At 46.8% G+C, this 22,465-nt stretch overlaps 1 protein-coding gene across 2 annotated transcripts in view; it reads left to right on the top strand.

Annotated features, from left to right (window-relative positions):
* Window positions 1-22,465, top strand: part of SUN2 (Sad1 and UNC84 domain containing 2) — a 266,430-nt gene that overhangs the window by 127,949 nt on the left and 116,016 nt on the right. For both annotated transcript variants that reach the window (XM_063940485.1, XM_063940484.1), the window contains exon 5: window positions 22,136-22,234. In XM_063940485.1, the coding sequence (XP_063796555.1) occupies window positions 22,136-22,234 (99 nt within the window). The remainder of the gene's footprint in view (window positions 1-22,135; window positions 22,235-22,465) is intronic.

Genomic DNA, 22,465 nt, shown 5'->3' with positions numbered 1-22,465 from the left:
TCTTCGCTGGGCAGAGAATCATGTGATAGCACTGTCAGCAGTGTTCATCCCGGGAGTGGACAACTGGGAAGCAGACTTCCTCAGCAGACACGACCTTCACCCGGGAGAGTGGGGACTTCATCCAGAAGTTTTCCACATGCTGGTAACCCGTTGGGAAAGACCAATGGTGGACATGATGGCGTCTCGCCTCAACAAAAAACTGGACAGGTATTGCGCCAGGTCAAGAGATCCGCAGGCAATAGCTGTGGACGCGCTGGTAACGCCTTGGGTGTACCAGTCGGTGTATGTGTTTCCTCCTCTGCCTCTCATACCAAAAGTATTGAGAATTATACGGCAAAGAGGCGTAAGAACGATACTAGTGTTTCCGGATTGGCCAAGAAGGACTTGGTACCCGGAACTTCAAGAGATGATCACGGAAGATCCGTGGCCTCTACCTCTGAGAAGGGACTTGCTTCAGCAGGGTCCCTGTCTGTTTCAAGACTTACCGCGGCTGCGTTTGACGGCATGGCGGTTGAACGCCGGATCCTAAAGGAAAAAGGCATGCCGGAAGAAGTCATTCCTACTTTGATTAAAGCAAGGAAGGAAGTAACCGCGCAACATTATCACCGCATTTGGCGAAAATATGTTGCGTGGTGCGAGGATCGGAGTGCTCCGACGGAGGAATTTCAACTGGGTCGATTCCTACATTTCCTGCAATCAGGATTGTCTATGGGTCTCAAATTGGGATCTATTAAGGTTCAAATTTCGGCCCTGTCGATTTTCTTCCAAAAAGAATTGGCTTCAGTTCCTGAAGTCCAGACTTTTGTTAAGGGAGTGCTGCATATACAGCCCCCTGTGGTGCCTCCAGTGGCACCGTGGGATCTCAATGTTGTTTTGGACTTTCTCAAATCTCATTGGTTTGAACCACTAAAAACTGTGGATTTGAAATATCTCACATGGAAAGTGACCATGCTACTAGCCCTGGCTTCGGCCAGGAGAGTGTCAGAACTGGCAGCTTTATCTTACAAAAGCCCATATCTGATTTTCCATTCGGACAGGGCAGAACTGCGGACTCGTCCGCATTTTCTCCCTAAGGTGGTGTCAGCATTTCATCTGAACCAACCTATTGTAGTGCCTGCGGCTACAAACGAATTGGAGGACTCCAAGTTGTTGGACGTTGTCAGAGCTTTAAAAATATACATTTCAAGGACAGCTGGAGTCAGGAAATCTGACTCGCTGTTTATACTATATGCTCCCAACAAGTTGGGCGCTCCTGCGTCTAAGCAGACTATTGCTCGCTGGATTTGTAGTACGATTCAGCTTGCACATTCTGTGGCAGGCCTGCCACAGCCAAAATCGGTAAAAGCCCACTCCACAAGGAAGGTGGGTTCTTCTTGGGCGGCTGCCCGAGGGGTCTCGGCATTACAACTCTGCCGAGCGGCTACGTGGTCGGGGGAGAACACGTTTGTAAAATTCTACAAATTTGATACCCTGGCTAAGGAGGACCTGGAGTTCTCTCATTCGGTGCTGCAGAGTCATCCGCACTCTCCCGCCCGTTTGGGAGCTTTGGTATAATCCCCATGGTCCTTTCAGGAACCCCAGCATCCACTAGGACGATAGAGAAAATAAGAATTTACTTACCGATAATTCTATTTCTCGGAGTCCGTAGTGGATGCTGGGCGCCCATCCCAAGTGCGGATTATCTGCATTACTTGTACATAGTTACAAAAATCGGGTTATTATTGTTGTGAGCCATCTTTTCAGAGGCTCCGCTGTTATCATACTGTTAACTGGGTTTAGATCACAGGTTGTACGGTGTGATTGGTGTGGCTGGTATGAGTCTTACCCGGGATTCATAAATCCTTCCTTATTGTGTACGCTCGTCCGGGCACAGTATCCTAACTGAGGCTTGGAGGAGGGTCATAGGGGGAGGAGCCAGTACACACCACCTGATCGTAAAGCTTTACTTTTTGTGCCCTGTCTCCTGCGGAGCCGCTATTCCCCATGGTCCTTTCAGGAACCCCAGCATCCACTACGGACTCCGAGAAATAGAATTATCGGTAAGTAAATTCTTATTATAATCCCCATGGTCCTTACGGAGTTCCCAGCATCCACTAGGACGTCAGAGAAAATAAGAATTTACTTACCGATAATTCTATTTCTCGTAGTCCGTAGTGGATGCTGGGCGCCCATCCCAAGTGCGGATTGTCTGCAATACTTGTACATAGTTATTGTTAACTAAATCGGGTTATTGTTGTTGTGAGCCATCTATCCAGAGGCTCCTCTGTTATCATGCTGTTAACTGGGTTCAGATCACAGGTTGTACGGTGTGATTGGTGTGGCTGGTATGAGTCTTACCCGGGATTCATAAATCCTTCCTTATTGTGTACGCTCGTCCGGGCACAGTATCCTAACTGAGGCTTGGAGGAGGGTCATAGGGGGAGGAGCCAGTGCACACCAGGTAGTCCTAAAGCTTTACTTTTGTGCCCAGTCTCCTGCGGAGCCGCTATTCCCCATGGTCCTTACGGAGTTCCCAGCATCCACTACGGACTACGAGAAATAGAATTATCGGTAAGTAAATTCTTATTTTAATTACCTACCGGTAAATCCTTTTCTCGCAGTCCGTAGAGGATGCTGGGCGCCCGCCCAGCGCTTCGTTTTCCTGCATTGGTTTGTAGTTCAGTACTGCCTGGTTCCTAGGTAAGTTCTGCGTTCTTTACTGTTTCCGGCATGTTAGCCGGATTTGCCTGTTGTGTGAGCTGGTATGAATCTCGCCACTATCTGTGTAATTCCTTCTCTCGAAGTATGTCGTCTCCTCGGGCACAGTTTCTAGACTGAGTCTGGTAGGAGGGGCATAGAGGGAGGAGCCAGCCCACACTATTAAACTCTTAAAGTGCCAATGGCTCCTGGTGGACCAGTCTATACCCATGGTACTAATATGGACCCCAGCATCCTCTACGGACTACGAGAAAAGGATTTATTGGTAGGTAATTAAAATCCTTTTTTTTTTCTGTGTGTGTGTGTGTGTGTGTGTGTGTGTGTGTGTGTGTGTGTGTGTGTGTGTCCCCCTCCTATTCCCCGATCCGTCAGGTGGTCCTTCCCACCCTCCACTCTTTACCCTCACATCCCAATCTTTTTTCCCTTTCTCCTCTCTTTACCACACTGTCTTTTCTTTCACCACTGATAACACTCAGATTTATAGCTGGTTCTTTTACACTTATGTGTGTTTCTTTATTGGATGTTTTAGATGTTTTTCCAAATTTGTGTAACCGTCGTTGACTCTCGATACAGTCTTACATTTGTTTAATGTTGTTTGTTTTTATACATCCGTTATGAATGTGCTTATGTTTCATGGTTACTATTGTACACTATTACCTCCTATCTTTTTTCTATTTTCATATGGTATGTGTCTTTTTTTCTTGTATTGTTCATGATGTGTATGTACAACTCTTTACAGTATATATTTTTTCCCCCCAGAAAACTCCATATACATACAGTACACACATTTATATTTATCTAAATATAGGGGAAGGGGTACCAATATTGATCTTGCCTCCGGGCAACTGAGATGAACTTACGCCACTGCTTTCACTGTAGGGCAAAATGATCTTGCCTCGGTTCATTTTTACATAGTTTTTGCATCCACAGTACACCAGATGCCTGTACAAGATACTGCCTCACCAGACGCCTGTACAAGATACTTCCTCCCTAATATTTTTCATCTTCCTATAGCAGATGTTTGGGTCGCGCTTAATTATTTATTACCTTTCAGGTTGCAGGCATACCCCATTTTCAGGAATCCCTACCCAGAGGCGAATTGGCCATAGGGTTTATAGGGAAGATTCCCGGTGGGCCGATGCACCCGTGGGGCCTGTTTTGTTTGAGGACATGAGGTCCTTTTTATAGACCTAATGAATAAGATGCAAAATCATTTGCATATATGAAAATTACTTTGCCACTTAGCCTGTGATTGCAGATGATCTAGTGTATGCTCTGTCTGCCTTCTTGGCTGACGTATAAGATTGAGTGAATAGTGATTGGGATATGGTTGGTGTAATAAGCAAGAAAATGTATCTTTCTAAAGAATTATATAGTTTCCTAAATTCTGAAGGTGTATCATATAATGTGCTCATAATATTTAATTTTATTTCTTTTTCTCTTACGTCCTAGAGGATGCTGGGGACTCCGTAAGGACCATGGGGGTATAGACAGGCTCCGCAGGAGACATGGGCACTATACAGAACTTTAGAATGGGTGTGCACTGGCTCCTCCCTCTATGCCCCTCCTCCAGACCTCAGTTAGATCCTGTGCCCAGAGGAGACTGGGTGCATTACAGGGGAGCTCTCCTGAGTTTCTCTGAAAAATAATTTTGTTAGGTTTTTTATTTTCAGGGAGCACTGCTGGCAACAGGCTCCCTGCATCGTGGGACTGAGGAGAGAGAAACAGACCTACTTAAATGATAGGCTCTGCTTCTTAGGCTACTGGACACCATTAGCTCCAGAGGTTTGGATAGCAGGTCTCACCCTCGCCATTCGTCCCGGAGCCGCGCCGCCGTCGTCCTCACAGAGCCGGAAGATAGAAGCCTTATGAGTATAAGAACAAAGAAGACTTCACAGGCGGCAGAAGACTTCAGATCTTCTCTGAGGTAACGCGCGCCATTGCTCCCACACACAACACACACTGCAGGCACTGATGGGCGCAGGGGGGTGGGGGTGGGGCGGCGGCGGCGGCGGCGCCCTGGGCAGCAATAATAAACCTCTAGGACTGGCTAACAGGCATATATAGGCTGCGGAGGCAATATATATTAAAATCCCCCGCCAGTATTGAAAAATTGAGCGGGACTGAAGCCCTCCGCTGAGGGGGCGGAGCTTGATCCCACAGCACTAACCAGCGCCATTTTCTCCACAGCACACTGCAGAGAAGCTGGCTCCCTGGACTCTCCCCTGCTGAACACGGTGACACAGGGCAAAAAAGAGGGGGGGGGGGCACTTGTAAGGCGCAGTGAGTGTATAGATATACATATGTCAGTTGGCGCTGGGTGTGTGCTGTCATTCTCTCTCTCTGTCTCTCCAAAGGGCCTTATTGGGGAACTGTCTCCATAGAGATATATCCCTGAGTGTGTGGGGGTGTCGGTACGTGTGTGTCGGCATGTCTGAAGCGGAAGGCTCATCTAAGGAGGAGGTGGAGCAGATGATTGTGGTGTCTCCGTCGGCAACGCCGACACATGATTGGATGGATATGCTGAATGTTTTAAATGCAAATGTGTCTTTATTACATCAGAGGTTGGACAAAGCAGAGTCCAGGGATAGAACAGGGAGTCAATCCATGGCTTTGGCTGTGTCACAGGGCCCTTCTGGGTCTCAGAAACGTCCACTGTCCCAAGTAGCAGAAACTGATACCGACACGGATTCTGACTCCAGTGTCGACTACGATGATGCGAGGTTACACCGAAGGGTGGCCAAAAGTATTCATTCTATGATTTTTGCAATAAAGGATGTTTTACATATCACTGATGACCCCTCTGTCCCTGACAAGAGGGTACACTTGTTTAAGGAAAAGAAACCTGAGGTAACCTTTCCCCCATCTCATGAGCTAAACGTGTTTTTTGAAAAGGCTTGGGAAACTCCAGACAAGAAACTGCAGATTCCCAAAAGAATTCTTATGGCGTATCCTTTCCCTGCGCAGGACAGATTACGGTGGGAATCCTCACCCAGGGTGGACAAGGAGTTAACGCGCTTGTCCAAAAAGGTGGCGCTGCCGTCTCCAGACACGGCCGCCCTCAAGGATCCTGCTGATCGCAGACCGGAAACTACCTTAAAATAAATTTATACACATATGGGGGCCTTGCTCAGACCGGCAATAGCGTCGGCTTGGGTTTGTAGCGCTGTTGCGGCTTGGACGGATACCTTGTCATCTGACATTGATACCATGTATAAGGATACCATTTTATTGACCTTAGGTCACATTAAAGACGCAGTCTTATATATGAGAGACGCTCAGAGAGACGTTGGTCTGCTAGGTTCGAGAGCCAACGCCATGGCGATTTCTGCTAGGCGAGCCCTGTGGACCCGCCAATGGTCGGGTGATGCCGACTCAAAGAAGCATATGGAAGTTTTGCCTTACAAAGGTGAGGATTTATTTGGGGAAGGTCTCGCGGACCTGGTTTCCACAGCTACCGCGGGCAAATCTACTTTTTTACCTTATGTTTCCCCACAGCAAAAGAAAACGCCGCAATATCAGATGCAGTCCTTTCAGTCGCATAAGTCCAGAAGAGGTCGGGGCTCTTCCTTCCTCACCAGAGGTAAGGGAAAAGGGAAAAAGCAACCTGCTACGGCTAGTTCCCAGGAGCAGAAGTCCTCCCCGGCTTCTACTAAATCCACCGCATGACGCTGGGGCTCCACTGAGGGAGTCTGCGCCGGTGGGGGCACGTCTTCGACTCTTCAGCCACATCTGGGTTCGGTCAGAGGTGGATCCTTGGGCAATAGAAATTGTGTCCCAAAGTTACAAACTGGAATTCGAAGACGTGCCTCCTCGCCGGTTTTTCAAATCGGCCTTACCAGCTTCTTCCCCAGAAAGGGAGAAGGTTTTAACTGCTATTCAAAAACTGTGTCAACAACAAGTGGTTGTCAATGTTCCCCTACTTCAACAGGGACAGGGGTACTATTCAACCCTGTTTGTGGTCCCGAAACCGGATGGCTCGGTCAGACCCATTTTAAATTTAAAATCCCTAAACCTGTACTTGAAAAAGTTCAAATTCAAGATGGAATCGCTCCGGGCTGTTATCTCCAGCCTGGAAGGGGGGGATTTTATGGTGTCACTAGACATAAAGGATGCATACCTTCATATCCCCATATATCCCCTTCATCAGGCGTACCTGAGATTCGCTGTACAGGAATGTCATTACCAGTTTCAGACGTTGCCGTTTGGGTTTTCCACGGCCCTGAGGATTTTCACCAAGGTAATGACGGAAATGATGGTGCTCCTGCGCCGGCAGGGAGTCACAATTATCCCGTACTTGGACGATCTCCTGATAAAAGCGAGATCAAGAGAACAGTTACTGAAAAGCGTGTCGCTCTCCCTGAGAGTGCTGCAGCAACATGGCTGGATTCTCAATCTGCCGAAGTCACAGTTGCTTCCAACGACTCGGCTATCTTTCTTGGGCATGATTCTGGACACAGAACAAAAGAGGGTTTTTCTCTCGATGGAAAAAGCCCAGGAACTCCAGAACATGGTCAGAGACCCGTTGAAACCGAAAAGGGTGTCAGTTCATTAATGCACTCGAGTGCTGGGGAAAATGGTGGCGTCCTACGAGGCCATCCCTTTCTGCAGGTTTCATGCGAGGACTTTTCAGTGGGAACTTCTGGACAAATGGTCCGGGTCCCATCTTCACATTCATCAGAAAATCAGCCTGTCCCCAAGGGCCAGGGTGTCTCTCCTGTGGTGGCTGCAGAGTGCTCACCTTCTAGAGGGTCGCAGATTCGGCATTCAGGACTGGGTTCTGGTGACCACGGACACGAGCCTCCGAGGATGGGGAGCAGTCACGCAAGAAAAATAAAAAAATTTCAGGGACTATGGTCAAGCCAGGAGGCTTGTCTACACATCAACGTACTGGAATTGAGGGCCATTTACAACGGCCTGCGTCAATCGGAGAATCTTCTTCGCGGCCTACCAGTTCTGATTCAGTCAGACAACGTCACAGCCGTGGCTCATGTAAACCGACAAGGCGGAACAAGGAGCAGGGTGGCAATGGCGGAAGCCACCAGGATTCTTCTCTGGGCGGAAAATCATGTAAGCGCTTTGACAGCAGTCTTCATTCCGGGAGTGGACAACTGGGAAGCAGACACGATCTCCATCCAGGAGAGTGGGGACTTCATCAAGAAGTTTTTGCAGAGATAACAAGTCGTTGGGGACTTCCTCAAATAGACATGATGGCGTCACGCCTCAACAAGAAGCTTCGGAGGTATTGTGCCAGGTCAAGGGACCCTCAGGCAGCCCTAGTGACATCGTGGGTGTTTCGGTCGGTCTATGTGTTTCCTCCTCTTCCACTCATATCAAAGATATTGAGAATCATAAGACGAAAAAGAGTGCGGACAATACTCATTGTTCCCGATTTGGCCTCGAAGGGCCTGGTATTCAGATCTTCAGGAAATGCTCACAGAAGATCCATGGCCTCTTCCTCTCAGAGAGGACCTATTGCAACAGGGGCCCTGAGTGTTCCAAGACTTAACACGGTTACGTTTGACAGCATGGCGGTTGAACACCGGATCCTAGCTGGGAAAGGCATTCCGGAAGAAGTCATCCTTACTCTGATAAGGGCTAGGAAGGAGGTGACGGCGAAGCATTATCACCGTATCTGGAGAAAGTATGTATCTTGGTGTGAGGCCAAGAATGCTCCTGCGGAAGATTTCCATCTGGGCCGTTTTCTCCACTTTCTGCAGACAGGAGTGGATATGGCCTGAAATTAGGCTCCATTAAGGTACAGATTTCGGCCCTATCAATTTTCTTTCAGAAAGAATTGGCTTCTCTCCCGGAAGTCCAGACTTTTGTAAAGGGAGTGCTGCACATGCAGCCTCCTTTTGTGCCTCCAGTGGCACCATGGGACCTTAACGTGGTGTTACAGTTCTTAAAATCTCACTGGTTTGAACCTCTTCAAACGGTGGAATTAAAATTTCTCACTTGGAAGGTGGTCATGTTGTTGGCCTTGGCATCTGCAAGGCGGGTGTTCGAATTTGCGGCCTTGTCTCACAAGAGCCCCTATCTGATTTTCCATGTGGATAGAGCAGAATTGAGGACTCATCCTCAATTTTTGCCTAAGGTGGTTTCATCGTTTCATATGAACCAACCTATTGTGGTGCCTGTGGCTACGGGGGACTTGGAGGATTCCAAGTCCCTTGACGTAGTCAGGGCATTGAAAATTTATGTAGCCCGGACGGCTCGGGTTAGGAAAACAGAGGCTCTGTTTGTCTTGTATGCAGCCAACAAGGTTGGCGCTCCTGCTTCTAAGCAGACTATTGCTTGCTGGATCTGTAACACGATTCAGCAGGCTCATTCTACGGCTGGATTGCCGTTACCAAATTCGGTTAAGGCCCATTCCACTAGGAAGGTAGGCTCTTCTTGGGCGGCTGCCCGAGACGTCTCGGCATTACAGCTTTGCCGAGCGGTGACTTGGTCGGGTTCAAACACTTTTGCCAAATTCTACAAGTTTGATACCCTGGCTGATGAGGACCTCATGTTTGCTCAATCGGTGCTGCAGAGTCATCCGCACTCTCCCGCCCGGTCTTGAGCTTTGGTATAAACCCCATGGTGCTTACGGAGTCCCCAGCATCCTCTAGGACGTAAGAGAAAATAAGATTTTAAACCTACCGGTAAATCTTTTTCTCCTAGTCCGTAGAGGATGCTGGGCGCCCGTCCCAGTACGGACTACATCTGCAAGACTTGTATATAGTTTTTGATTACATAAGGGTTATGTTACAGTTTTGATCAGTCTCGGGCTGATGCTGTTTGTTTCATACTGTTAACTGGTTCGTATATTCCATGTTATACGGTGTGGATGGTGTGGGCTGGTATGAATCTGGCCCTTAGATTAACAAAAATACTTTTCTCGTACTATCCGTCTCCTCTGGGCACAGTTTCTCTTACTGAGGTCTGGAGGAGAGGCATAGAGGGAGGAGCCAGTGCACACCCATTCTAAAGTTCTTTATAGTGCCCATGTCTCCTGCGGAGCCTGTCTATACCCCATGGTCCTTACGGAGTCCCCATCATCCTCTACGGACTAGGAGAAAAAGATTTACCGGTAGGTTTAAAATCTAATAACGTCCCCCTTGATGCTGGACATGCCCACTATCTGGAAAGTCTTGGGGGGAGGGTGCTGCTACCATGGCCCATGGCTAGACCTTACACCTCTGGTGCTGCCCATGTGGGGCATCTAGTACAAATTTTTCCAGGGCCACTCTTTGTTCCCAATCCGTCCCTGTCCCTACCTAAGATGAGGGGCGCTAGAGCAGCAGTCTTGCAAAACAGCATCCTCAGTTTACCTGTATCACTTCTTTGTCCCAAGCATTACACACCCAAGGCTTAAGCCCAGAATTGCTCCAGTCCCTTGCACAATGTGTGACATATTTTATATGTCTGAATCTAGCGTAGGGGATGCAGCTGATGGTACTAATATATATATATTTTTTTTTTAACATTTCTTTCTTTATTGAAGCATTTCCATATAGAAAGTAACAATATTCATAGAATCATTGTGAAAAATAACAAAGAAAACATAGTACAATTTATATATGACATAGTGCAGAGTGCAGGGAAGATTATAAAAACGGTAATTCGCGTAGCATTGTGATATAACAAATAACTTTCACAAGGTGATCCTCGACCATTGGAGAGACAGGGACACGCTATGCCCGCGAACCAGCGTTATCAAGGGTAATGGGTGGGTCTCTTAAGAAAAGTCCTGGTTTCATACCAAAGTGTGTTGCGAAAGCATTGGCTGATGGCCTCTCTAGTATGAATGGGTAGCGTAACTTTCCCATGTTGCGAAAAAGGTTTCGGTACGAGACTCTTTTTGAAGAGAGGCCTCCAGCCAATCCATATGGCAAAGAAAAAATAATTTGTCCCTGAACATTTCTAGAGTTGGAGCAGAACTATTGATCCACATATGCAAAAGAGCTTTTCTAGCCGCAGATGAGATTGCTAAGAGTAATTTTTGAACGGCCTTGGGAGCTCTAGTGCCAGGAGGTAACATACCAAATAATGCCCATTCCGGTGTAAAGGGGACATAGTTTACTAAATGCTGGGAGGCAAAGCGCCACACTGCTAACCAGAACCTTCTTAAAAGTGGGCAAGCCCATAGACAATGGTAGAGGTCTGCCCTTTGGTGACCGCATTTAGGACAACAAGGGTCATTTAGAAGACCTATTAAAAATCCTCTATGAGGAGAAATATAAGATCTATGAAAAATATTGAGATACATTTCAGTGTACTTAGCCGCAGGGAACATAGTCATTGAGAGATGCAGCATGCGTAGTAACCCATCAACATCCAAGTTAGGAAAATGTTCTAGCCATTGGGCTATCCCAGTTCCAAGTGTTGAATGTTCTATTGTAGTATGAAGTTGTTTATAGTAAAAAGAAATAGCGCCTTTGGATTGTTCCGGTCTTAATAGCATGCGATCCAGATGGTTATCCCAATCAGTCGTGGGCAATAATCTAGAAACCGTATTAACATAATGTTGGGCTTGGAAGAAAGCAAAGTTCTGGGGGCCAATATATGGGTATTTAGATAGGGCCTCCGCATAGGATAAGGGTTTATGGGAGTCAAGATTAATTAGCTGTCCTATACTGCAAAGTCCTAGTGATTTCCATTCAATAAAGGGAAAGGCTGCCTCACCGTTTTGAAAACCTGGATTTTGTAAGAAAGGCAAGTGGATGGACAAGTGTTTGTGCAATTTGTATTTATGTCTCAGGGACAACCAAACTTTCCTTGTGGTCATTAAGAGGGGGTTATTAGTCAAGCCTGTAGGGACCTCTGCATCATTTAAGTGTAGAAAGGCTGTCAAGGATATGTGAGGAATGAAGTTTTGTTCAATCAGCGAGTCAGTGTAAGTGTGGGTACAAGACAACCAGTCCTTGATGTATCGGATGTGGGAAGCATAGCTATATGTCAAAATATCCGGAAAGTTAACTCCCCCATTAGTTTTAGGCTGACATAATTTAAATAGGCCAATTCTTGCGCGTTTATTATTCCAAATAAATTTCCTAAAGGCTGATGTAATCTGTAAGAGATCGTGTCTAGAAAGCAAAAGAGGGAGAACTTGCAATTGATAAAGGAGTTTCGGAAAATATATCATTTTGATTATATTTATCCTACCTAAGAAAGAAAGTTGTAAATGGGCCATCTCCCCAAGGTCCCACATAAGTTTAGTAAGCGTTTTCTTGATATTAATGTCATAGAGGTTTGCAATATATTTGGGGAGAAGAACACCCAAATACGGGAGTTTCTTTTTTGCCCAGTTCAAAGGTAATTGCGACGCCCATAAGGGTCTATAAAATCCGTGTTTTAAATAGAGTGCACTAGATTTTTCAAAATTTATAAAAAAGCCAGATAGAGATCCCACCCTATCAAGTAGTTCCAGCAACGGTTTAAGGGATTGTTTGGGATTGGATATATATATTAAAACATCATCTGCAAACGCAGTAAGTTTCACTTTCACTGTACCAACAGATATACCTTGTAGGATAGGCCAGGAATCAATTATACGAAGTAGGGGGTCAAGAGATAAATTAAAGAGTATGGGGGATAAGGGGCAACCTTGGCGGGTGCCTCTGGACATAATAATAGGATCACTTCTTGTGCCGTTGATTAAAAGGACAGTAGTGGGGGAGCTATAGAAGAATTTTATAAGATTGATGAAGTCGGGGCCGAAGTTTCGAGTCGATAATACTTTAGGTACTAATATATTTATGAAAATGATATGAGCTCACGTCTTTTCAGCAACTCCTGGTTGAACTCCATATTTTTTCCTGGGTACATTCTATAATCATTCTAGTTCATCAGATATACTTTTCACATCTCCTTCTGAAGTGGTCTATTTGTTTGCACAGATTCCCAGAGATTCATAACTTTGAAATTTAGGTTTGACCATACAAGGACTTGCACACTGCCATCATTTGTCTTGTCGCAGATTATCAGAGCGGTCAGGATTTTACTAAAAACTATTTTTGAGGATCAAGCAGAATGCTTCCATTCGGCATGTGTTTGATCTGAAAATTGACTATTAAAGATACTTACCCTTAACCACAATTGGAAAAAACAATAGCGCTTCCTCCACTAAGCTTTGCAGGGATCTCACTCTATTTGAGGTGTTCCCTTTTGTCTTGTACCGTAGAAGCTCGGTTGGCCAGGTCATGTCCTATAAGAATCGTCTTCTTTGTGAAGACACAATCCAGGGAGGTGGTCATTAATTATCTTCAGTTTACTACCCAGCTCCTGTCATATGGCTGAATTTTTCTCAAGTCAGAAAAATAATGGAGAGTGACAGGGCCTTACTGCCCGATGGGCAGGTGGGCCGGTCCGGTCACAGAGAAGCCGGGAAGGCTGCATTTAGCGCAACTTCCATGGCCTCTTTGTGCCCCCCGAAGAAAGGGGCGTGCCACGAGTCCACTCCCACCCTTACTTGCAGCACGTCCCCTGTACTCCACGTCAAATGCGCCCCTCCGCCTTTGACGTGTGCGCACACGAGGATGCCAGGGACAAATTCTAGCCCCAATTCGTCCCTGGGTAGTGGTAAAGTACCAGCCAATAAACTCTGAACTGCCATGTTACAGGCTGCGTTTGAAAAATAACAGAAGCTGATTGGTTGGTAGATTATCTGCCCTTTACCACTCTCCAAGGCTTAGTACATACGCCCCATAGTCTTGACCCTATACATTTTATATGACAGTTCTACATGTGTTCCATTAAATTAATGCACTTCTGTGTTTTAAGAGCAATTTTTAAGGGAATATTAAGAAATCAATTAATTTATCACCCAAAATGGTGACTGTGTGGTGGCTCAATCACAGCTCACTGGTTTTCTCCAGCACCACATCTAGCGCATGGAGTCTCCTAAGAAGTTTGTCTTTGCAATCAATTATTGTTTCCAGATTTTATAATGTTTTTACAAGAAGTGGGCCATGTTTTGTTTTATTTTCATAGGACATGAACCTGTTTCTGAAGGACCTGCTGGGTGATATTTTTAAGCACTTGTTTTTGTTTCCTTATGTTGTCTCTCTAGAAATGTCATTTTCTTCAAGCTATTGTTCAGTAAAGCAGGTCTCTTAGCTAGAAACTGTTTCCCAAAAGCAAAAGGCAATTCTTAGTACGGTTCCTTCCAATGTAAGACTGTCTCTTGTTGTCATACTTGTTCTGATACAGTGAACAGGACATTTGACCATGTAGTACAGTTTTTTGAGAGTGATAGGACATGGATCATCAGCAGACAACATTTACAGAGTAATATAGCGATCTCCATTTATTTTTCTGAGTTTTATAAAGTGGATATTGGCACAGCTGCTTAGAACACCCTAGGTAGGTAGGCTTTACAGGTGGCAGTTTATTCTTAAGAATTCCATCTCTTATGTTGCTGGTGAATTTTGGACAGTCCAACATCGGTATTCATCTACTGCTGAAAGATAAAAAAGGGGTTTTATTCACATAATTACATCTTTTTCTCCAAGGCTGTAGGGGACTACATGCTTAACCACCCCAGAATATGTTTTCTCATTTTGTACAATTTTTTTTTATTATTATATCGAGCCTCAGAGACTCCCAGCTTTATCCTCACACTTCATTTATTTAAAATAATTAACCTTCTTCTTTTGCCTTTGAGCCAACGCACTGTTGCACTGAGCCACCCGTCCTGGTAAGACTGGGAGGCATAAGTGACATGGGGTGTGACTTGTGACATAACTTCCACCTTCTACTTTGCTTCACCAGGTTGTTCTCAACAGTAGTTGGAGCAATGTCACCTACTTAAATACAGTTAAAATAATTCAGGATTTTCCAGATTACGTCTACCTTGATCATGCTTGCAGCACCAAACACCTGTTTGCAACTTTACCAACCACAAGCAGCAGTGCAGTATGTAGACTCCACTTCTTGTTATGGAAGTCAGGGCACTGTTGGCATAATATAGGAATGACCGCATATCTGCTGACCATAATAGAATAAGCACATACAAGGCCAGATCTAGAGCGAGCAGAGCCCAGGGTGAAAGTTTCCTTAACACCCCCCCCCCCCCCCACACCAAATAAAAATAAAAAAAATGAATAAGAACATATACCTTAGTTTGAGAAGAACGATATGTGGTGCAAGCCAGACTGAATCTCTGACCTTTTTGCTTTTGTTTTTTTACCCAGATTGCATACTTTTTCCTGCATTTTGCATCTTAATTCAATAATGGTGTATTAAGTACTTGGAATTCATATTTTAACTGACCCCTCTATACCCTACACTACATCCCCAAACCCTCTACGCCCAGCATGCAAGTGTCAGGCAGTAATGCGATCGCAATGCAATTGTGCTTGCATCGTTGATTTGTGGATGCCCCTCTGCCTTCGCAGCCAGGCAGTGAAGGCAGACGCAGAGCCACCATTTTTCAGGACGCAGCGGCCACATGTGAACTCACTCAGTTTCTGACAACACACCCGCACAATGCTGTGTCACCGCTCCGTGAATGCTTTTGCCTGTCAGTCAAGCAAAGGCGTTTGCATAAATGAGATACGATCACATCTCACTGTGTGTGCATGCGCAGTACGGCTGCTGCGCAGGCGCACTGGGCATTAATAGTTTAGTATGCGATCGCATCGCTGATGCAATCCATACTGAATAAGGCCCAATGTTCCCAGTATAGTTCCATACGCACATAAAGTCTCCAGTATAGTGCCAGATACACATAATTCCCCCCCTCCGTTCTGAAATTCCGCACATATAGCACATGTAGCTTTTCTGGAGAGGTGTACATTGGGGTTCCACAGGGATAACATTGGGGTGTAGAGTTGGATCTTGATCCAAGGCACTAACACGCTAAAAGCTTTGACTGTTCCCAGGATGCTTAGCGCCGCCTCCTCTGTATCCCCGCCTCCAGGCACTGGAGTTCAGTTTGTAAGTTGGTACCTGCAGTGCAGACAGCTAACAGGGAGGGCTGCGCTGAGCAGCCCCGAAAAAGAGCTTTTCAGAAGACTTCAAGGGCCGCAGCATAGGCACTAACAAGTGTTATATGTCATTCTGACATGACATATGCTGCGGCTCCCTCACCTACCCCGGCGGCGCTGTATACTCCCAAGCCCTGGTTGCCGGGTAGTTACAGCGGATGGCTCCAGTTCTTCACCTAGGACACACACATTTGCCGCTGCTCTCCGGGATCGCATGGCCGCATCAAGGGAGGAGGTAAGAGGGTCCCCCAGGCGGTATCCGCTGAAAATCGTGACCCGGCGCGGCCTATAGGAGACGGACCGCGTGCGCTTGCGTGGACACTGTGGCCGTACAGGGATTCCACTAGACCACCAGGGCAAGGGCACAGGTCGGATTACCTCATAATCCGACCTGTGCCCACAGTACCCGGTGGTGAAGTCCAGCAAGGGGATAAGGCTCTGGTCTGTAGCCCCTCCCCCAGCCCCAGGAGCCATTTACTGCTAATGTTCCCGCCCTGGAGCTGCATCTCTCTCCCTCACACTCTGTCAGCGTTTGGGCGCCATTACACACATGCTAAGCTGACTTTGGAACTGCTGGGCTATGTCTCCTATGTAAAGCCACCTGCATCATCAGCGCTGAGCATTTACAGGACACTTAAGTATTCTGCATGTCTTTTAGACAGTGTTTGTTAAGAACAAGTGCATACATTCAGGGCTATTTAGTACAAGTACCCTGGGATATACATCCAGTCTTTACTGTGCATTGTTATATCTATATACATATATAGCATTACTTTGTAGTGCAGTTACTTAGTATTGCTAGTCCAGTGCAGTTTTATTGTTGTTTGTGATTATTTCTGCATTGTACATGTGACTGTGTGTGTCAGTAGCTGCTGTGTGATTTCCATTCCGTGTATCTCGCATATATTGCTATCCCTATATTCTGTACCCTGACGGGGGCTAAGTTCATCAGGGTTCTCATATAATATAGTGTTTTACAGGATATAGTCTTGTGGTATTTTTCTGTGTATTACAGTCACCATATGCCTCTTAAATCCTCCGTGTGTGCTCTGCTTGCAGTCACACTGGTGGTTATTCCGAGTTGTTCGCTCGCAAGCTGCTTTTAGCAGCTTTGCACACGCTAAGCCGCCGCCTACTGCGAGTGAATCTTAGCATAGTAGATTTGCGAACGAAAGATTAGCAGATTTGCGAATAGACAGTTCTTAGCAGTTTCTGAGTAGCTCGAGACTTACTCTGCCACTGCGATCAGTTCAGTCAGTTTCGTTCCTGGTTTGACGTCACAAACATACCCAGCGTTCGCCCAGACACTCCCCCGTTTCTCCAGCAACTCCCGCGTTTTTCCCAGAAACGGCAGCGTTTTTTCACACAGTCCCATAAAACGGCCAGTTTCCGCCCAGAAACACCCACTTCCTGTCAATCACACTACGATCACCAGAACGAAGAAAAAACCTCGTAATGCTGTGAGTAAAATACCAAACTTCTTAGCAAATTTACTTGGCGCAGTCGCACTGCGGACATTGCGCATGCGCATTAGCGACTAATCGCTCCGTTGCGAAAAAAAATAACGAGCGATCAACTCGGAATGACCACCACTATACAGGGGGATTTCTGCCAGGTACTTTGCTTATATTGTACGATTTTGCCCTACGGTTACACTTTCATCTAATGTCGGCTAAACAGGGTGATAATTCTATGGCTGATCCTGCAACATGCAGTGCTACTGCCATGGATGTCTCTGAGGAGAATATTGCAGCTGAGGGTTCAGGTACTGGGGGTTTTATACCCCTCAGTCAGTCTACAGTCACGGGCGCGATTCATGACCAGCCGTGGGCTACATTTTCTAATTTACTGACTACGCTGGTAACTAGACTTGCGTCCCCTATGGGACCTCCTGTACCATTACAGCCACATATTGTCCCTGCAGTTAATCCGCCATGGGCAGATACTCTGTCCTCTGTTACAGCAATGAAATCAGTCTTTGGCTAAGCAAAATGCTAACCCACGCCCGCCTAAGACCAAGGGGTCATCTAAGTGGGCTATTACTTCCTCACAATCCACACATGTTTCTGATACTTCATCTGATGAAGATGGCGTATATACTGACCCCTCAGACACTGATGCAGATGCTTCTGATGGGGAATCTATGACGCAAGTGGATGTTCCTGACCTCTTGGAGGCTATCAGGCTGATTCTTAAAATTGATGATGATGAAGAACCTGCAGCTACCGCTAAGAAACCAGATAAGTTCAAGCGTCAGTAGGTTAATAAATTAGTTTTTCCCCACTCTGACCGCTTAGTTGACATACGTCAGGAATCCGGGGAATTTCCAGGAAAGAAATTCTCCCTGTCTAAAAAGATGCTAGCTCGTTTTCCCCTCGCTGCAGAGTTAAGTAAAAATTGGTAAACCCCATCGCCGGTGGACTCACAAGTCGCACGTCTGGTGGTGTCCTCTGCTCTGCCTGTCACTACTGTCACCTCTCTGAAGGAACTGACGGATAAGCGTGTGGGGGGTTGCTTGAAGTCTATTTATACTCTTGCTGGAGCTGTGCACAGGCCTACTATTGCGGCCTCTTGGGCTGCTAAAGCTATTGAGACCTGGGTTCAGGAAGTTGAAGCGGAACTACCATCTAATTTTTCTGATAATGCTAGACAGTGTCTTTCATAAAGTATTACAGCCTCTCATTATATTCAGGAGGTGGCATCTGATGCAGGTATTCTGGCAGCCAAAGCGTCTATTCTGGCTCACCGGATCCTCTGGTTGCGGTCCTGGTCTGTAGATCTGGACTCTAAAATGACCTTGGAGGTGATCCCGTTTAAGGGAAACATACTTTTTGGGGAAGACCTCTAAGATTGGTGCTGACTTAGCATCGGTTAAGACTGCATGTCTACCTAGTACTACACCTTCGGCCCTGAAGGCTGACTACTTCCTTTCGTTCCTTTCGACCTCCAGGTAAAGCAAAGGGTCAGGCGTACCCGAAACCGGCTTGCACTTCCAAACCCACTAAGCCCAAACCTAAACGTGCCTGGACTACCCGTCAGCCTGCTTCCAAAACAGACAAGCCTGCCGCATGACGGGGCAGGCCTCTCATCCCAGGGTAGGAGGACGACTTCTACTGTTTGCTCAGGAATGGTCACAGACCACTTCGGATGTCTGGGTAAGGGAAGTCGTCGCTCACGGATACGCCATCTCTTTCAAGAAAAATCCCCCTTGCCAGTTTTGCTTGACAAACGTCCCTACGGATCTGGTGAAAGCAAAAACTCAACATCTGGTGGCACAATCCCTCCTGGACACGGGAGTGATAGTGTCGGTGCCTCTGGCTCAGAGAGGCAGGGGGTACTATTCAACGCTGTTCCTAGTTCCGAAGCCGAATGGTTCTTCCTGGCCCATTCTCAACCTCAAGTCTTTGAACAAGTTTGTGAAAGTTTCCAAATTCCGTATGGAAACTCTTCGCTCTAATGTTCTGGCTTTGGAGCCCAAGGACTATATGGTATCCCTGGACATACAGGATGCTTACCTGCATATACCTATTGCAGTGTCGCATCAGCAAAACCTGTGGTTTGCAACTGGCAACCTCCAATTTCAATTCCAGGCCTTACCTTTTGGTCTGACCATGACTCCAAGAATTTTCACTAAGGTCATGGTGGTTATGACTGCTCTACTCTGCCATCAGGCTATCTGGATCCTGCGGTATCTGGATGACTTGTTGATCCTGGCGAACTTTCCAGAGGTTCTCTTCTTTCATCTGGAACGACGGTCCAATTCCTGCAAGCCCACGGGTGGCTCATCAACTGGAAGAAATCTTCCCTGGTCCCTGCTCAGAGTATGGTGCACCTGGGAGCACTATTGGACAACCACAATCAGCGGTTGTTTTTGTCTCCATAGAAGGTCCTGAAACTTCAGGACAAGATAAGATGCTTCCTCTCTCGCCCACGTGTGTCGATACACTCGGCGATGCAGGTACTAGACCTCATGGTGTTGGCTTTTGACATGGTGGAGTATGCCCAATTTCATTCCCGCCCTCTGCAGAAGTTGATACTCTCCGAGTGGGCTGGCATGCCTCACCAGATCAGGACTCACAGGGTCTCCTTGACTACGGCCGTCCGCCTGTCACAGAGCTGGTGGCTACAGGGCCAGCAATTGAGCAGGGGTCATCCCTTCTGGATCTCCAACTGGGTCCTTCTGATGACAGATGCCAGTCTGTGGGGCATGATGCTGGAGCAACACTCTCTTCATTGTCGGTGGACCAGGGAGGAATCTAGAATTGCGGCCAGTGTTCAATGCGTTGACTCTAGCCATGCCTCTGGTACAGAACAGGCCTGTTCAAGTACAGTCAGACAACGCCACCACGGTGGTGTACATAAATCATCAAGGCGGCACTCAAAGCCGCATGGCAATGATGGAAGTATCAAAAATCCTTTGTTGGGTGGAACACCATCTGCCAGCCATATCGGCAGTGTCCATTCCCGGAGTCCTCAACTGGGAAGCAGACTTCCTCAGTCGTCAGGACGTACACGCTGGATAGTGGAGTCTTAATCCGGAAATCTTTCAACTCCTAGTGGACAAGTGGGGCCTACCAGATGTAGACCTAATGGTGTCTCGACACAATCACAAGGTTCTGGTCTTTGGGGCAAGGACAAGGGATCCTCAAGCAGCGTTCGTGGACACACTGGAAATTCCATGGAACTTTCGGCTGCCGTACGTGTTTCCTCCGGTGTCACTTCTGCCCAGGGTGATGAGGAAGTTCAAGCAAGAAGGAGGAATACTACTTCTAATTGCTCCAGCGTGGCCCAGATGGCATTGGTTCTCAGATCTGCAGGGTCTCTCGATAGAGCGTCCTCTTCTACTTCCGCAACGCCCAGACCTGCTCGTTCAGGGCCCTTGTGTCTACCAGGATTTGGCCCGGCTGGCTTTGACGGCGTGGCTCTTGAAGCTTCCGTACTGAGGGCCAAAGGATTTTCCGAGGCAGTCATTCAAACTATGTTAAAGGTCCGTAAACCGGCGTCTGCTCGGATTTATCATAGGGTCTGGAATTCTTACTAGCCTGGTGTGCAATAACCGTTATGACACATACAAGTTCAGTACTGCCAAACGTTTGGCTTTCCTGCAACAGGGCTTGGACTTAGGCCTTCGTCTGGCCTCCCTCAAGGTTCATATTTCTGCCTTGTCAGTATGGTTTCAGAAAAAAATTGCGACTCTGCTTGATGTTCATACAATCACTCAGGGTGTTTTACGGATTCAGCCTCCCAATGTCCCGCCTGTGGCTCCTTGGGATTTGTCGGTTGGTCTGGACGCCTTACAAGAGTCTCCGTTTGAACCTCTTGAGTCTGTGGACCTTAAGTGGCTTACTCTTAGGGTCTTGTTCTAGCTGGCTATTGCCTCTGCTAGACGGGTTTCAGACTTGGGTGCCTTGTCCTGTCGGTCACTCTTTCTGATTTTTCACCGTGACCGGGCGGTTCTTAGTACTCGTCCTGGTTATTTGCCTAAGGTGGTGTCGTCTTTACGCCTTAACCAAGAGATTGTGGTTCCGGCATTTACCTCTCCAGGTTTGTCCTCCAAAGCTTCCGTCCAAGTCTTTGTTCATGGTACGGGCTCTCCGTATTTATGTGAAGAGAACAGCTTCTCTTAGGAGATCTGATTCCCTCTTTGTACTTTTTGGTTTTCACAAACATGGCTGGCCTGCTAATAAGCAGACCTTGGCCAGATGGATTAGAATGGTGATTGCACATGCTTATGTACAGGCTGGCCTTCCAGCTCCTGCTACCATCAAAGCCCGTTCTGTTGGACCTTCTTGGGCGGCCTGCCGTGGTGCGACCCTTGAACAATTGTGCAAGGCGGCTACATGGTCCTCAGTGAACACGTTCATAAGGCTCTATGCCTTCGATACATCCGCCTCCCAGGATGCCTCCTTTGGACGTTGGGTTCTTGTGCCCGCTACAGTACGTCTCCTCCCATGAGGAACTGCTTTAGGACATCCCCGATGTTACTCCCTGTGGAAACCCAGTGTACCCCGCTGCAGAAAAGGAGATTTATGCTAAGCACTTACCTTTTGTTAAATCTCTTTCTGCGGGGTACACTAGGTTCCACACGGTGCCCATCCTGACGCACTTAGCTTCTTTGGGTTTGTATGGCATTAGCCGCTGGTACCTTCTCCTGTCGTGAGAATGTAGTGTATGTGGGTACTAACTGTTGTCGTCTCTCTTACCTGCTACTGCATTGGACTGGTTAACAAAACTGAGCTCCAGTGTATGGAGGCGGGGATATAGAGTAGGCGGTGCTAAGCATCCTGGGAACAATCAAAGCTTTTAGCCTGTTGGTGCCTCGGATCAAGATCCAACTCTACACCCCGATGTTATCCCTGTGGAACCCAGTGTACCTTGCAGAAAGAAATTTAACAAAGGTAAGTTCTTACCATAAATCTCCTTTTTTATCTGGTCTAACACACTCAATCCTGTTGTGCTTGTAGGTCACTCTCATTCTCAAGATGGTTCTACACCTGTCTCTCGCTGGAGAAGATGGAGTTTGCAGATGCAGAAACTGTCATGGCTTCTGGTTTCCTATCCAGGTTAGCAACATTTAATCACCATAGCAAAACGGAGACCTAATATTAAAAAGATAATAAGATAAAATTATTAAACAGTATGTCAACACACAAATTACCACTTTGGTCCTCCAACTGGAGGATGAGTGGGATATACTTTGCGCAAAATGTGCTGTGTCACATTGCAGGTACATAGCAAAATGTGTCCGAATCTGGATTATTATTATTTTCTCTAACGTCCTAGAGGATGCTGGG

This window comes from Pseudophryne corroboree, chromosome 9 (genome assembly GCF_028390025.1).
Source record: "Pseudophryne corroboree isolate aPseCor3 chromosome 9, aPseCor3.hap2, whole genome shotgun sequence".
NCBI lineage: Eukaryota > Metazoa > Chordata > Amphibia > Anura > Myobatrachidae > Pseudophryne > Pseudophryne corroboree.
Note: the sequence above shows the minus strand (reverse complement) of the source record. Positions and strands in the feature narration are given on the sequence as shown.